General features: G+C 39.4%; 1 protein-coding gene across 6 annotated transcripts in view; it reads left to right on the top strand.

Moving 5' to 3' along the window:
• GRIP1 (glutamate receptor interacting protein 1) overlaps positions 1-18,099 on the top strand; it is a 672,771-nt gene that overhangs the window by 432,051 nt on the left and 222,621 nt on the right. For 5 of the 6 annotated variants that reach the window (XM_004752473.2, XM_045072854.1, XM_045072853.1 and 2 more), the window contains exon 1: positions 5,971-6,264. The exons of the other annotated variant lie outside the window; for it this stretch is intronic. In XM_004752473.2, the coding sequence (XP_004752530.1) occupies positions 5,982-6,264 (283 nt within the window). In that variant the 5' untranslated portion in view covers positions 5,971-5,981. Of the gene's footprint in view, positions 1-5,970; positions 6,265-18,099 lie in introns of those variants that run through there. 6 annotated transcript variants of the gene reach the window in all.

The following is an 18,099-nucleotide window of genomic DNA, read 5'->3' as shown; positions in this document are numbered from 1 at the left end:
AGATTTAGGAAATAATTTAAATTTTGCTGATGCCTCTCCTCCAGCCTCAGGCTTCCTGGGCTCTACAGAAGATTCTAGAATGTGGAATGAATCAAGTATCGATCCTGCTTTAGGATAATCCTTTTATCTATGGAATGTGAATTTAAGGAGATTAATGGATACAATGAATGGAATTCTAGGCTTCTTATTTTGGTGCTTAATATTCCAAAGTTGCTACACCACGGCTTGTCTGGGCAGGGTAGAATTCCCTGAAGTCACAAAATATATGTGTCCCCATGGGAAATGAATATTCTAGCAAGAGGTCCTATCACAAGTAGGTGATACATACTAATGTATATTAAGCAATCATAATAACAACTGCAACTTCCATTTACTGAACCCTTCCATGTATATTAAGGCATTTTTCTACATGTTAACCATATCATCACCTTATATCAGGGCTGTGAATTGGTTCTTTTTTTAAATTTTTTTAAAGATTTTATTTATTTATTTGACAGACAGAAATCACAGTAGGCAGAGAGGCAGGCAGAGAGAGAGAGAGAGAGAGAGAGAGAGAGAAGCAGGCTTCCTGCTGAGCAGAGAGCCAGAAGCGGGGCTTGATCCCAGGACCCTGAGATCATGACCTGAGCCAAAGGCAGAGGTTTAACCCACTGAGCCACCCAGGCGCCCCTGAATTGGTTCTTATTACCATTTTAGAGATGAGGAAGTTTAGGGACAGAGAAGTTGGGTAGTTTGCCCCAAGTCATGCTGCTAGATGTGAAACTAATCAGTGTGCTACCAGGGCCAGACGCCTGACACTCTGCTCTGTATTACCTTTCTGCATTTACTATAAGTATTTATTCTTTACATGTGTCTATAAGGGTTGCTATTTGGGTTTGTAAAAGATTGTGACAGAACACTGCGATAAGCTATTAACCTAAAATATTACATACCCCAGGGACCCGAGGTGGCTCAGTCAGTTAAGGGTCTGACTTTTTATTTTGGCTCAGGTCATGATCTCATGGTCACGATCCTCACATTCGGCTTCACGCTCAGCTGGGAATTTGCTTGAGATTCTCTCTCTCTCTCTCTCTTCTTCTTCACCTCCACCTGTTGTAAATAATAAACAAAATAATATATTACATACCCCAAACTGCAAAATACAAGGGTAGCACCAGTTTACATTATTGCCCATTGTCTACCGTGTACCAAATTACTACTGAACAAGCCTCAAAGAGAACATTTTGATCTGTGAAGTCCTACGTGTTTCAAAGACTGGTTTCCTCTCTAATTCTTTCTCGGTAATTAAGAATCAGCCTGTGGTTTAAAATCTGAATAGTTAATAATAGTGACTATATGTGTAAGCTGTCCTTCAAAGAAGGTATTACAGGTACAAGGTATTGTCACAGTGTCTGGCGATTAATGTAATGAGTGAAGAATTTCCATTAGGCCCTCCATACCGAGAAATGTAAAGTTGCATTGCAGGGACTTTATTCTACTAAAATTCAAATTCTGAAGCATAGTGTGTCTATAGCTTGATCTTTGAAGGCTCAAAACTTTATCAGAATCAGAATGACAACAGAGAAGATAATCTCTCTTGAGTAAAACACGTTTTATTTGATTACTACATTTCTTGGACAAAACCCGTAAGATTAAGGAATATTTCTGCCCTGATGCTTCTTGTCTCCCTCAAGCATCCTGAGATAGCTGGCATCTATGGGCTCTGGCTAGTAATATATCCCATTGACTAGATAACCCAAGTAGACTTTCTTTTCTTCTTCTTCTTCTTCTTCTTCGACTTCTTCTTATTTTTTTAAGATTTATTTATTTATTTATTTGACAGAGTAAATTTGACACAAGTAGGCAGAGAGGCAGGCAGAGATAGAGGGGGAAGCAGTCTCCCCACTGAGCAGAGAACCTGATGTGGGGCTCGATCCCAGGATTCCAAGATCATGACCTGAGCCACCCAGGTGCCCTCCACCCCCACGCCCAAATAGACTTTCAAAAACATTAGTCTACCAATGATCTAAACTGGGGTACAGACTTCTGGTTGCTGCACAGGTAGGGCAGGATACTCTCACTTGGATTTGGAGTTCATCACCAGGTACAGAGGGAAGGCATGGCCAGGAAAGTCTGTGCTTATTTTACTCAGCTGTTCTTGGGGGAAGACAGGTAGATGGTGAACCTGGGGATGCGGTGGAAAGAATATGACCTTTGACGTTCTAAGTCTCAGATCTGCTACTCACTAGATCTGTTCCCTGAGAGCACTCTCAAAGCTCTCTGCGGCTCAGTTTTCCTTTTCTGTAAGGTAGATATCATACCTGGCCCTGAAGCTCACCACTTTGGCTGTCCAGCAGAGAAGATTGTATTTCTACCCTCTTCTCTCACTACCTGACAACCCAAGAAAATCAGATCTAGTCCTCCATCTAGACATGCAAGCAGGTGTCTCTCTTTGTATCTCTATTTCACTCACTGCCTTTGATTATGTGGTTCCTTCTTCCTGGATTGTGTTTTCCCCCATTTCCATGTTTCTAAATCCTACCTCTTTTGCAAGTCCTAGTTTAAATAGTCTGTCTAAAATGAAACTTTCCCAAATTCCATCAAACAGAGGTAATTTCTCTTCTCTGTATTCCAGTCACCCTTGGGGGTGCTCGGTGGCACTTATTTATGTGCCGCTTTTATCCTTCCTACTAGACTATAAGCTTCTTGTGAGGAAATAAAGTTTAATCCATCACTGTATCCCTATGCAGCACTTAGCATGATTCCTTACGCATTGGCAGTCAATAATTTTGTGTTTAATTGAATTGAATGAGAGAAGGAAACTGAACTTTGTGCAAATCTCTAAACCTTTCTACCTGCCCAGGATCGAGGGACTCCACTTCTTTGACTGAGTCTGATGTGACCTGAAGTAATAAGGAAGACAGAGCTAATATTCTCTAGTCCTACTTGAAATCTTCTATATTCTTCAGGAATCTGTTGCCTCCTGGTTGATGGATGGTCTCTGAGGTTTTATAGATTGAATACATTTTTTAAAATACTATCAAAGAGAATAGAGGTGGACCAACTTCAAACATGAAATTGCCAGGGGAAATAGCCAGACAATCTGCATTTTATTTGATTTCTATTTAGGAAATTATTGATTTTTTTTCTTCTCTTAGTTATTGCATATGGTCATCTTGCTTTTAAACTAGAAGAGTAGTCATTCCTTTCTTTGCTTATCCCCTACAAGTAAAAAAAAGAGGTGAAAATCCAAGAGAATGAATTTGCACATCACCATGTGTATGATAAAATGGAAGCCACGAAATAAACCTAAGTTTATAAATAAGGTTCACTCACCAGGACTATCAACATGTCTCACACATTGATTTTTCCCTCTATATTGTTTTAGAAATACGTAAATATCAAGTTTCCTTTACAGTGTTATTCATATAATTAGGTGATACAGAAAACACCTTTAAATTTCCAGTTAAAACTGGACTTTGAGCTAGAGATGGACATAGGACAGTCTGGTGCTAAGGATTTGCTGTAAGTGAACCTCAAAAATATTGACCCCATGGATGATAATCTCACCAGCTCCCTCATCAGCTTCTTGTTCTGTGCATTGAACCCTCCTCTCATTAAATCCTTGACTTGATAACGTTATCCTATTTGCCCATTTTGTTTCTCTCAGCAGCTACTCATAAACCCAAAGAACTTGATCTTCCTGAACATTGTCACGGTTGCAGGAATCAGGCTGGAATGCTTTATAGCAAAAGGAACATCTTGACTGAGATTCAGTTCGACACACCTGTATCGAGCAACTGCCATGGGCTGGAAAGCCTGGGATACTCATCCACTCCTTATTTTGTTTGAACTTAGAGAGGTTATACGACACATATCCACCTGACATGTAGGTCAAGCTATGATTCGTATGAATTGGGTGAGGCAAAGTACTAAGGACGAGGAAAGGAAAAACATGAACAGGTTCTGCATACCATTATCTTCTCATGGATGATATTCAACACATTTAATAATCTGTATGGCCAGACACTGGCCAGACAGAAGGGACATCAGCCAGAGCTGGTGCAGAGTCCTAGAGAGCCAGAAAGTACCCCTTATCTTGCTGGATTGTGGGAAGGTCTGAGGGCTTCCGGGTGAGGTGGGTCAGGGCTGAGGTAGCAAGAAGGTGCTGGTACAGGAGGTAGGCATGGGGTGGGAGGTTACATCTGAAGGGCAGCAGCTTTTACCAGCTGTCCTGAAAGTATTTCAGTATTTTAACCCTTCTGTGACCATTCTGGTACAAAGTAGCAGACGATCAAAGCAGCCACTCTATGAGTGAAGTATTATTAAGCAGAATTTAAAAAGGAAGAAATCACATATTAGGGAGGGGATAGAGGCACATAGCTAGTGAAAGATAGAACTGAATTTAACCTACTTCTTCCTTTGTTCTAAAGCCCTTCATCTGTTTTAGTAACAGTTCATACTCACAGATCTAGAGGAGGACGACAAAGATGACCATGATTATGATTTACAAACGAAGAGTACGTTTTGAGCTAAGCCTTTAAAATAACAGAATATATATTCTTATCATATTTCCAAGAGTAGATGGTGCCATGTTAGTTTGTTTCGTTCCTGGTAAGAATCTTCTTGCTGTTCTTTTCCTAATTAGCCTTCTTGTCCTTCCTTTCTTCCCGTGTCTATCATTTCCTTTGGATAGAAAGTCTTCCTGTAGGGTTCAGCTGCAAGAGGACTGTGAATGAGCTACCAGAATCTTAGAGCCCATTGTATTTGTGTCTGCCATTGTGCATTTTTGTGGAAAGAGGATCTATAGTTTTCTTCAGGTTCTGAGGCATCGGTATAACTTCATTACATTAGAGGAAACAAAACAATACTCCACAGATGGAAATTTGGGGCATTATGATGTCATGTAATGTAACATTCTGAAAATACAACGTATCCATTTGAATTTCAAAGGACTGAAAAGTGAGTACTCTCTCTTTGGCATTACTTATATGTTGTTATCAAATAAATGGCATTTCCCCTCGCACATACCAGTGAATGCTCTTAAATGTTGGAGAAATGAGACACCACGGAACTCAGGCACCCAACCTTGGCAGACAATTCTGGCATGTTACCAGAAGCTGACGTTTAGAGATCACAGGTCACACCAGCAGTTCCAGCACACCTGAGACAGTGGGGCTGGTGGTCTAGTGCAGTGGTTAAGTTCAAGCTCAGATCCAACCACTGGAATCCAACCTTAGCTATTGATTCCTTGCTCTATACCTTCAGACAAGCTATTTCATCTCCTTGTGCCGTCATATTCTTATCCTGGAAATGAGACTACTGATAGCACCTGTTTTTCATAGTTGCTGTGGAGAGGAAGAGGTTGATGGAAGGTGGGACTACAAAGGCTCATGGCAGCTGAACTCTTGCTTGAAGGCCAGAGTACTAGAAGATCAGAGGACCCAATGTCCTACTAAATCTACTCCTTTCAACACACACTTCATCTTGCTTCCCAGTCTCTGACATCATTTTTGTACCAGGGTCCTCTGTTCCTGTTTTCTTGTCTTCTTACATGGCTTCCCCTGTCCCATTCATGGAGTGGAAACAGGCATAGGGAATAAAAACTACAACATGATTCTGGAGGCTTGTCCTGTTTTATTGTAGCAAATAAAAATATCTCAAGACTCCTCAATTACTCATCCAATGCAGTAAAACTAAAACCAAAGGAAAGTAAAACCTCTGTGTTATGCTTTACCTGGCAAAGCTCATATTCTAGTTCCCTAATTTGTTTCTCAAGTGCAACTTCTACTTCTGGCCATGTCAGTAAAACTGTTAATCGGTGAACATTGCTTGAGAGCTCAATATATATAAAGCATAGAAGGGGAGAAAAAGCAATTGCTTTTGTAAGAAAATAAATACACACGATGCAAAGAGTAGCAAGGATTCTATATCATCACCCAGCCCTATTTAACTGAAATCGTGTCTACCTTTTTCTGTGTTTAGGGTTTTTTGAAAGATGAATGGACATTGCAGCCCAGTTTGAAAAAGTCATGGCAACGTCAGTTAAGAAACATCACTTTAGCACTTCTGAACCTTCTCTTCCAGCAACTTTAGTCTTCAACAGCATCTCCTTTAATATTGATGGTTCCATCCAGTATAAAGAAAAGCCGTATTTCTCTGCCTCCGAAGCCCTAGACGCTTACATTGATGATTTCTATTTAAGCTGTAAGCCACCTGATATTAATGATACAAAGGTTAACTTGGATCAGAACCCTCTCGAATTTCTTGCTAAACTAAACAGTGGTAAGCTTTCATTATTCTCTGAGTTCAGTTTTCATTATCTATAGAAAGCCTATGCTTTGAGAAGATCTATGATCGAAAAGATTTTTTTTCTTGGAAAATAATTATCTTACACTTTGTGAATCTTTTTATAAGATTGCTATATAGTTTTAAGTTTCCAAAACTTTACAGCAATGGCTCCTTTCGAATTGAGAGTTAGTTATAGAAAGCACACCCGAGCCTTGATTTCAGAGTGCAAAAGCTCTGGCCTTAGCTAGAAAGCCTTGTGCTCTATGACTAAAGGTGTTACAAAGTCACTTAAATTCTCCAAAATGGGAATAACAGTAGTAACACCTCACAGGGTTATTGTGGGAACTAAATGTACGTGAACTGCTCTTAAATCGTCATGACTATAGTAGGGTCCTCAGTTTCTCTCTGTAGCGCAATGAACACTATAATGGAAATAAGTGACTTGAGGTCTGGTTCCTATTCTGCTAATGAGCTGAGATATGAGAAGTCATTTCCTCTCCCTGGGCTTCAGTTTCTTTCTCAATAAGATCAGGAGACTGAAATTTATGAGCTCTGTAATTTTAAAATTCTGCATTATGTAGATTACAGGAAAATAAAATTATTCAACTCTAGTATTTCTCATTTAAAAAGTCTTATTTGTAGAAGGCAGAAAAAAAAAAAAATTACCACCAGGAAAGTAAAATCAGGTATGAATCTGCATTTGTGACTGACCTTGAAAACTTTGGGGATATCACCTCCTCCTCTTATCTGTATAAGTAGGAATAATAATATTGATACTAATAATAAGAATGCCTGTTTCTTCACTAAACATGGGAAGCCATACATTACAAAAGTAAGGTGGCATGTAGTATTATTGATTTTGAATTATTATGAAAACAACATTCACCATAATAATACATGCTAGGCTTGATAGGCAAAGTTAGAGTATATCAAACAGCTTTTTATTTTTTCATAAGTGAAAAAACATAAAATGGCACGAGAATTCATGCAACTGTGGCATGCCCTACACGAGAGAAAACGTTTCTTTTTTTTTTTTAAGTATTTTTATTTATTTGTTAGAGAGAGAGCAAGAGAGGGAATGGGGGGGCAGAGGGAGAGGGAGAAGCAGACTCCCCGCTGAGCAGGAAGCCTAATGTGGGACTCGATCCCATGTCTCTGAGATCATGACCTGAGCTGAAGGCAGACGTTTAGCTGAGCCACCCAAGCACCTGAAAACTATAATTCTTTAACCCACGTTGTATTATAAATATTTGACATGGTTTGATCAATAGGCAAGCATGATAATGGGGATTGAGTGTGAAAGTGCGGTTCAGCCGTCTAGATTATCCATGCGATCGAACTGTAAAATATATTGTAATTTAGTCAGTAAGACTGTTGGCTTTTCTGACAAGGATTTTCATCTTTTTTTATTATGATGATGTTCAGTTAACCACTGTATAGTACATAATTAGTTTTTGATGTGTTCAGTGATTCCTTATTTAAGTATAACAACCAGTGACCATCACAACACGTGCCCTCCTCAATACCCATCACCCTGTTACCCTCTCCCCATATCCTCTCCTCTCTAAAACCCTCCGTTTGTTTCCCAGGGTCCAGAGTCTTTCATGGTTTGTCTCCCTCTCTGATTTCTCCCCCTTTGGATTTCCCTCCCTTCCCTGTGGTCCTGCATGCTATTGCTTATGTGCCACATAGGAGTGAAACCATATGGTAATTGTCTTTCTCTGCTTGACTTAGGTCACTTAGCATAATTCCCTCTAGTTCCATCCACATGGGTGCAAAATTGGGCATTCATCCTTTCTCATGTCTGAGTAATATTCCATCGTGTATATGGACCACATCATCTTTATCCCTTCATCTGTTGAAGGGCATCTCGGCTCCTTCCACAGTTTGACTACTGTGGACATTGCTGCTGTGAACATTGGAGTGCAGGTGCCCCTTCTTTTCATGACATCTCTACCTTTGGGATAAATATCTTTTTTTGAAGGTTTGTTGTAGAAAGTCTTCCTATGTCCAGTTTTTCCCGTGGATCTAAAGGAGACACTGCAGGCCCTTATTAATGGCTTGGAATATGACACAGGCACATGCTCTTTCCTGCCTCCTCTTGAGTTAACTCTGCCATCAACAATATTCTTGACACGTCTTTGTAAAGGGAAATAGAGGGCTTTTTTTCTGATTATAAAAGTAGTTCTGGCAATAAATTTTCAGAAAACACAGGAGAAAACAGAAATCAATTCTAATCTCAATGGAGAAAACTGTCAACAGTTCTATATAAACTTCCCTCTTTTGTTCCAGTGCAAATACCTATGATAGAATGGTACTATCCATTCTGTTCTGTGATCTTGATTATTCACTTATCAATATCAATAAGCTGCAAATATTTTTCATGTCATTAAAATCATTCTGTATCTTTACATTAAATGGTTCTACAGTACTTCATTGTTTCAGGACATTTTAGTTGTCACTAGTATCTATTCAAAATGTTGACGAACCATGAGAGACTATGGACTCCAGGAATCAAACTGAAGGTTTTAGGGGGATGGGCAGATGGGGGGATGGGTGAGCCCAATGATGGGTATTAAGGAGGGCACGTATTATGTGGAGCCCTGGATGTTATACACAAACAATGAATCCTGGAACACTACATCAAAAACTAACATATGGTGACTAACATAACATAATTTTTAAAAATTATTAATAAATTAAAAAATTGTTGCAATTGCCACCATTGTACATACATGTTTAGGTAGCTGTCCAGTTATTTCCTTAGGATAAATTCCTAGGCATGGGGTTTCTAGATCAAACAACATGCACATTTTTAAGAGTGTGATTTATATTACTAAACTGTCTTCCAGAAAGGACATACCAATTTGATATTCTCTTCAAGGGAGTGGGAGTGTCCTGATTCCCTTATAATCTCACTGTCCAGGAATATTATCTTTTTACATTCTTGCCAGTCTGCTGGGTAAAAGTTGGTATCCCTGTTTACTGAGCCTTTGCTCTTCTCCTTTTGTGAACTGCCTAACATTGGTTTTTACCTGTTTTTGTTTAGTACATTTAAATCTTTACTTCCTCTAGAATTTATTTTGTTGTTAGGTACAGTTAAAGCTCAATTAGTTTTTTAAACAATTCCACTTGCCACTTTGTCATGACCTAAATTCCCATATATTTCTTGAGTCTTTGTTCCAACCACCTGTCTGCTCCATTTCTGCACTATTATCACTCTATTTCAATGACAGTAGTTGTACAGTGAATTTAATGTCTTAGCTAGGACAGAGGATAAAGAGCTTAGGAGTCATATCTATTCTTACTCGTTTATTCTTCCAAATGGGCTTTAAAATTACTCTAAACAATCTCCAAATGTTGGTCTTTGGAATACTTAGATTAAATTCCTAACTGCCCTCCTGGGCCCTGCGTGGCCCCCTCCAACCTGTCATCCACCCTGCAGAAGAAGGATCTTCAGGAAGTACAGATCTACTTCTGTCATTTGTGCGCTGCAGGTTCTGTAATGGCCCTCCCCCCAACTAGTCTAAAAAGAAAGCTTAAAGTCCCTAATATGTTCTCAGGGCTAGTGGTGATCTGGATCCTACTTATGAACCTAGCCCGTTTCTCTTCTCTGTTGCTATGGCGCACGTGCACACACCTCCCAGGGGGGTCCTTGTTCCGGCTGTCTGGAGCTGCTTCCAGCCCAGGGAGTGTGTACATGTTGCCTTTCTACTTTTTATATGTTGGTCCGTCAGTCTGGAGTTCTCTCCTCCCCACCCCCTTTTTTTCTGTTTGGCCTCAGTTTAAAGATTTATTTATTTATTTGACAGAGAGAAATCACAAGTAGACGGAGAGTCAGGCAGAAAGAGAGAGAGGGAAGCAGGCTCCCCGCTGAGCAGAGAGCCCGATACGGGACTCCATCCCAGGACCCTGAGATCATGACCTGAGCCGAAGGCAGCGGCTTAACCCACTGAGCCACCCAGGCGCCCTGGTTGGCCTCAGTTTAGATGTCACTTCCCTGCCTCTTCTCACAAAGTCCAGTTTGGTTGCTTCCACTGTGCCTTCCCTTCCCACCTGTAGCAGCGTTCCCTAGGGTGCCATGTAACGTTGCATTGTAAGAATCTGCTCACCAGTTTGTCCTCCCACTGGACTGACAGGGCCACCTGAGTCTCTGTCTTATTTCCTGTTGTACTTACCCTTGTAACTTGGCCCTGAGGGACACAGTCCATTCGTATCGAAGAAGGAAGTGGCAAAGGAAGCAATATGGTCATGTTGTGTGTGTCTATGACTTGTTGTTCTCATTCTAGGCCTCTCATTCCATTGGCAGTGTGATTGTTATGGAAAATATTGCCTTCCTCTCTATCTTTTTAAAAATTGTTAATCTAGTATATGATTTGCTCACTCAGAGGGGTGATACTTAGTTCCCTGTCTCACTGGACCAACATGAGCGTGTTCTACACAATGCCAGGGCTGATAACACCAAGACCTTTACAGGATACATCCCCAAAGAGAAAGAGATGACCCATAATGTCACCACCACGCTTGGGGATCCTTTCACTTCTTCACCAGATTTTCAACTGATGATTTCTTTGGGTCGACTTCTCAGAGACCCATGCCCATACTTCTTCACTTGATTGGACGCTTTTTAGGCTCATCGCTCACACTCAACCCAGATGCTACACCGTTTTTGCAGAGCCCACAGCAGCTGTTGTGGTATCACGTGCGTGGAGCTTCGCACTCACCACAGGTGGCTGCCTGTGTCTGTTTCTGTGAGTTCTGTGAGGCACCAGCACTGGCTCTTGTTATTCCTGTTTCCGCGGAGCCTGGCATGGTTAAAGGAACTGAGCTAGACTGAAAAATAACCCTCAAGAATGACTACCTCAATGTGTCTAATAAAGCTATATTTAATCTAAGATGAGGGGGAAATGTGAGTCTACCCACTGTGTGCTCCCACACGCAGCCCCCTCTGGCATATCTTAGGCATCGAGCTCAAATTTGGAGGAGCCTCTCAAAAAGTTATTGACACTCTTACATTGAATTTTTTTTTTTTTTTATCCACTAACTCACTGTAATCTTCTTCTATTCCTGTTCTGTAAGGAACTTTTCCGCACTGAAGTTTTACAAAATATTTCCAGGCACTTTTTTTGGTCTGTTTTTGCCTTGAAATTCAAGTGATTTTTCTTGGTATAGAAAATGTGCTTTGGGAGAACCAGAGAGGAGATTCTCTTGAAAGATTATGGCAAAACGCTGTATGGTTTTACCTTGAAACATTAATCCCTTGAATACTCCCCTTTTCGTTTTTATGCTCCTACGTGGAGAAAATGATCCAGTAATGCTGTTAACAGCCTATTTTGTAGATGAGAGAGTTGTTCTTCTTTCACAATAATGAAAAATCATAACTATTGATCTGGAGGTGGACTGATCTGGAAACTGAAGTAGAGTTTCAGTGCACCTGAGGAGGAAAGAATTCATGTTTATACCACGGCCCAAAGCAACTTCGAGAGACATTTTCTGAGACTTCTGTACTGCCTCGGATGCCTTTGGGGCATTTTGCCATGTTTTCAATTTGTAGTTTTTCAGGTAGAGAAACAAGAAACCTGTTTGGAAGTCATCTTGTTAGTCTAAGGGTAATGAATTCATTTTTCAGTCTGTGCTTGTCTGATGTTGAAGTAATGAAAAACATACAATTATTTAATGCCACATGTATGCTAAGGAACATGTTTGTAATTAGGAGCGTAGGGTCATGCACAAACTCTATTCTGAATAACCATGGTCCCTACCTTCACCGACCTCACAGTTTGCAAATAAATGTAACACCAACAGTTGTGATGTAGTTTAATTGTTCAGATGGGTATATGCATGAGAGCTGGGAGCAAAAGGATGTGTATTTAAAGCAGATTGGGGACTTGGAAAAGGCTCCCAGAGAAAATGACGCTTCCGTTAAATTTTAAAGGCCAAAGTAGAAGATAGAGGACCAAAAGGAAAAAGGAGAACTTTCTAGAGACAGGCATAGCTATGTGGAAAGGCACATCATGCATTTTTTAAGAGGTTACTCACAGTTCAGGGATGGATACAGACAGATATTTTTAAAATTCTATTTCCTTCAAGTTTGTCTCAACTTCGGTTTTAATTCTGGTAATATAACTGCACTTGTACTAAAGTCATTAGCTCCTTATATGTGTCATGAGAAAACAGATTTCACTCATTCTCGTGTGTGGCAATTTTTAATAGAAAAAATAGCAATGAGGATATTTGATGCAGGTGTTTTCTACACCTGTACCTCTGAAATACCTCTAGTATCTTCATACTAGAAAATGCAAATTTTGTAAATGAAATAAGAGTTTGATCACTGTTCAAGTGGACATTTTATGCTGGATTATTTATCAGTCTTTTCTGTGGTTCTTTCTAACTCCTAGAACATTTCATCTTTTCACAGCCTACCTGCCCGGAAGAGTCATTTTCCTCTTACTATCCAATCCCTGTGGGTCTCCCTCAATGTGATCTCCATTCCTACTACTTCACTGTGATTGGTCCCTCGACACGGGTGTGGTACCCCACCTACCCACCCCACACACTGTGCAAGCTCATGCTTTGTGATTTCACTAGCATCATTCCCTCATCCTGAAAGACCCTGCTCCCCAGTACACATACCTTCTTCATATCTGACTTGTGCTCACTCTTCAAAACCCACCTCAAACTCAGCCTCTGCCTAATCCTTTCTGCTGTGTTCCTGCCCCCATACCTCGGCACCTAAGTTTGCTTTACTAGTAATAAGCTGTGCTACTAGTATAGTATAATACCAATCCCTAACATTTATTAGTATGTGTGCATGTATATTTGCTGCCTATAGTAATGCCTACATTTATTAAGCTCTTGTTATCTGTCAGGAACTATTAAATGCTTTACCTACATTATATTATTTGACTCTCAAAACCATACCATGAGATGAAATCCTCATTTTTCAACAATACTGAGACACAGAGAGGTTATAGAAGATGCCCAAGGGCACAGAGTTGTAAGTGTTGCCTCTGGATTTATACCCAGCCCTTCTCATTCCAGAGTTCCCACTCTGGGCCAACGCTGCACCACACACACTTTACGTGGGCCATAAATAAAACTACAGGATATAAGGCTGAGACAAAAAAGAAAAAAGAAGAAAGAAATCCTAAGACTCCTCTTGGACATCATGATCTGAATTTTAAAGAAGGACCAAAATTGACAAAGTTGGTTCCATGTCTTATTTCTGTGATTCCTCTTAGTAACTAATAAGCAGGAATATGACCAAAAAGATAGAAGAGTCTGAGAGGAGAGAGAAGAATCTGGCTAATTACTTCTTGACTTGTTATTTTTGCTTTTTTTTTTTGCTGATTGTTTTTCATTATAGTTGGTGCACAATGTTATATTAGTTTTATGTATACAACTTAATGATCTAACAATTCTATACACACAGTGATATGAGTCCACTTGCCCTCTGAGACCACACACGGTTATTACAGTCATCTTGACTACCTTCCCTGTGCTGTGCATTTCATCCTGTGACTTAAAACTGGAAGTTTGTGCCTCTTAATTCCCTCTGCCTATTTGCTGTCATTTAAAAAAAATTATTGTTAAGGCAGTCATAATGAAATAGTATAGTGGACAAAGTACTGTACTTTGAGTAAGAGCTAGGTTTGACTTCCAACACTTTTAACTTACCCACACTGTCACCGCGGGCAAATTCTTTAATCTCTGTCTGTGTCTCTCTCTTCATATATAAAGTGGGAAAAGTAATTCCTATCTAAGATGATATATTGAGGATTAAATAAAATGGTAAATGTGAATGCACCTGAAACAGTTCTGTGTCATATTGCTGGTGCCCCCAGAATAATTTATTTACTCTGGCGGGATAACTTGTAAAATATAGCATTTCTTGATGGTTTCAACATTCTTTTTTTTTTTTTTTTAACTCTTTGTTCATTTGTCTCATTCGCTCTAACTCCTCACTCCTACCTCCAGCCATAACAAAAACAAAAACAAAACACTGCATGCTTTCATGTGAACAATGACATTCTCACCCCGAAGGCGGAAGTTGCTTTTGACAATTGTGTATATAAGCCTGTGGCATATCTCGAAGTGGCCCTCGGACTTTGCATATGTGATGCGGAGTCTTGGTTGACAACATAGAGAAGATTTTTCTTTACTGTTCTCACTGCATTTGGTAGATGGTACAGCACTTCTGGTAAAATTGTGATTTATTTAGACAACTCTTTTAGATAGTGCAGGTAATTTATTAAATCAGAATTTTGCTTGCTTTGTTATCTGTCCCCATTTTGCCCTGAAAGTTGAAGTTTTATATGCTATTTATTTGACCTTCCATGTCTCTCTCTCCTGCATTAGCCTATGATAGACACTTGCGCCAGGAAGTTGTATGATAGACCTAAGCAAGACCAGGAGGGCTGTGAGATCAGTAGAGGATTCTGTGGTCTTAAAGGAAAATTTGGTCCCAGGATGCTCACTTTCTTATTGGAGAAAATGAAAAGTTGAGATCTTTAAACTGAATACAGTTACTTTCTTTAACTCTTTATCATCTTTTGTAAATTAAAAAAAAAAAAAAAAAAGCATAAGGACCTAACATGGGAAGATAGATAAAATTATAATCCAAAATTTTGGACCGATATGAATGAAATGTAGTTAAGCTATATGCCTTTGGTATTGAATATTGTCATTAATTTCATTTATTTAATTGGTTTTTAAGAATATTTTTTAAATTTATTTATTTATTTATTTATTTATTTGGGAGAGAGAAAGGGAGCCCAAACGGGGGGAGGCTTGGAGGGCGAGGGACAAGCAGACTCCCTGCTTAGTGGGGAGCCCAACACGGGGCCCAATCCAGGACCCCGAGATCATGACCTAAGCCAAAGTGATGTTCAACTGACTGAGCCACCCAGGCACCCCTCATTTATTTAATTGTTAATAATATTCTATAAAATAAGAGTCTACAGAATGGATATGCTGGTTTTCAGGAGTAGTAAAACATCCACATACTTACCACCCAGCTTAAAATATAGAATGTTGATGAGCATGTGGACCCTCTGTCCTCCCCTCAAGGATGTCATTGTTCCTTTATCTTTCCAGGAGTAATACCATCCTGTGTTTTTCAAATTATTACTCAGCTATTTTCCTTTATAGTTTCTATTCTGCTCTCAGTGTCTATTCTGGCTGTTTGCAGATTCTGCTAGTACAAAAGCTGTCCCAGTTAACTCCCATGTACTTAATCTTCTGTTGCACATATGCTCAAGTTTTTCTGGAGTGCACACCGTGCCCTGGGTTATGAGTGTGCCCCCCTTCACGTTGGCTAGACCAGACTATCCCCACATATACTCCTGTCAGCCACATGTGAGTTCCCCTTTTTCCACTATCACTTAGTCGGCTTGGGCTTCCATCCCAAAGACTAGGTGACTTAAACAACAGAAATTTATCTTCTCACTGTTCTGGGGACTGTCAAGTCCAAGACCAGGGTTCAGTTTCTGGTGAGAGCTCTTTTCCTGGCTTGTAGACGGCTGCCTTCCTGCTGTGTCCTTACTAGCGGAGAGGGAGGAAACAAGTTCTCTGGTATCTCTTCTTTTTTACAAGGGTGTAAGTTTGATAGGATCAGGACGCCACCCTTATGACCTCATTTAATTTTAATCAGCTCCTGAAAGGGCTTGTCTCCCATACAATCACGGGGTGGGGAGAGGGTCAGAGCTTCAATGTATGAATTTTGGGGGGACACAATTCAGTCCATCGTAATTATAAATACTTGATATTTTCAGAAGTTGGGGGGGGTTTGTTTTGTGTTTTGTCAACTAGTGGGTATAAATGATATCTTATGGTTTTTCTATTGTGGTAAACCATATATAACCTAAAATTTACTATTCTAACCATTTTAAGTGTACAGTTCAGTGATATTTAGTAGTCTTATCATTGTGCAGCCATTACCATAATCCATTCGCAGAACTTTTTCATCTTCTCAAAATGAAACTTCACACCCATTACACAGTGTCTCTTTATCCTTACTTCCTGCCAGACCCTGGCAACCACGATTGCACTTTCTATGAATTTGACTGTTCTTTGTACCTCGTATAAGTGAAGCCATATAGTATTTGTCTTTTTCATACCTGGCTTATTTCACCTAACATAAATGCCTTTACGTTTTCATCCATGTCATAGCATCTGTCAGAATTTCCTTCCTTTTAAAGTCTGAATAATATTCCATTGTAAGTATTCCATTTGAAACAAAACACATTTTGTTTATCCATTCATTTGTCGATGGATACTTGAGTTGCTGTCACCTTTTGGCTATCGTGAATAATGCTGTAATGAACGTGGATTTACAAACAAGTGTTCAAATATCGGTGCACTGCTTGAGCCCTGGCTTTCAATTCTTTTGAGTATGTATTACTGTGGTTTTTAATTTTTATTTCCCTGATTACTAAAGAGGTTGAGTATCAATCTTATTTTTATTGGTCATTATTGGCCATTCTTAGCACTTGTGTTTGCTTTTCTTTAAAATATACATTCATATCTTTTATCATTTTTTAATCTAATGCATAATTTGGATTTATTTTCCTTTTTGATTTTTTAGCACTTCCTTGTGTATTCCGGACACTAATCTTTTGCTGCTTATATGTGTGACAATTTTCTTCTCTTGATATGTGACTCTTATTTACAATTTCTTTATGGTGGGTTTTTGTTGAATCAGAAACCCCTAATTTTAATGTAGCAGAATTTATTAATTTCTCCTTTTATGACTTTTCTTATTTAAGAAGCCTTCTACCTTGAGAACATTAAGATATTTAATTTTTAAAATTCTAGTTAAAGCAGGGGTGCCTGGGTGGCTCAGTGGGTTAAGCCTCTGCCTTGCGCTCAGGTCATGATCCCAGGGTCCTGGGTGGAGTCCCGCATCAGGCTCTGTGCTCAGCAGGGAGCCTTCTTCCTCCTCGCTCTCTGTGATCTATGTCTGTCAAATAAATAAGTTAAAAAAAAAATTCTAGTTAAAGCAAACATGGATATTTTAGGAAATAAAATGTAAATGATGGGGGAAGGTTTAGTATTAAATTTTAAACATAATTTATCAAGTGTTTATTGAGTCCTACATTGTGACACACCCTTAGAAGCCACAGATTCTTTGCTCTGGTGGAGAAAGACAATAACCAAGTTAGTATACAACACCAGCCAGGTTGTCATAAATGCTATGAAGAAAGACTGAAAGAAATCACTGTCATTAGGACCAGAGAACCCTCCCACCCATGTGAGCTACATGAAAAGCACAGGAAGAAGGCACAATGGCAGCCCATACCCTGGGCTTAAATTTAGTCCTGGTTCTTTCACTCTGTAAATTGGGTGAAATTTATTTGCCAATTAAATGTACAGATCGAATTAGATAACCTGTAGGAATCCTTTCACCTTGCAAAATTCAGGTTCTGAAGTTCTAAAAGGTTTTTGCTTTATTAAACCTCTTTGGGAAAAACTGTTTAAAAGGAAATATGCTAAGTCTAAATTTTTCTAAAGCTAAAAGAGTGTAGTTCACTTCCAATCCTGATTGTTAACGCTGTGTCCCAGGCAGAGTAATTTTTCATCATTTCCAATAAAACCAATATGAGGTTCCAGCTGAAGCATTGTAAATGGAGAACCATTTGTAAAGGGATTTCCCTATAAGTAAGACGACTCTGCAGAGAAAGCTATAAGAACAAGTCTTCCATGATCGGCTGCAAAACTTAAAGCACTAAAATTGTTAAATAATACTATAGACTTCAAAATTTATATGTATCTTTGGAGCTAGTCTCATAAAAGGAATGATTATTTAACAGTCTAAATTCTCGAAAATGG

Source organism: Mustela putorius, unplaced genomic scaffold (genome assembly GCF_011764305.1).
Source record: "Mustela putorius furo isolate JIRA1106 unplaced genomic scaffold, ASM1176430v1.1 tig00537227_pilon_pilon_pilon, whole genome shotgun sequence".
NCBI classification, from domain to species: domain Eukaryota; kingdom Metazoa; phylum Chordata; class Mammalia; order Carnivora; family Mustelidae; genus Mustela; species Mustela putorius.
The sequence above is the reverse complement of the archived record's forward strand: the minus strand, read 5'-3'. Positions and strand labels throughout refer to the sequence as shown.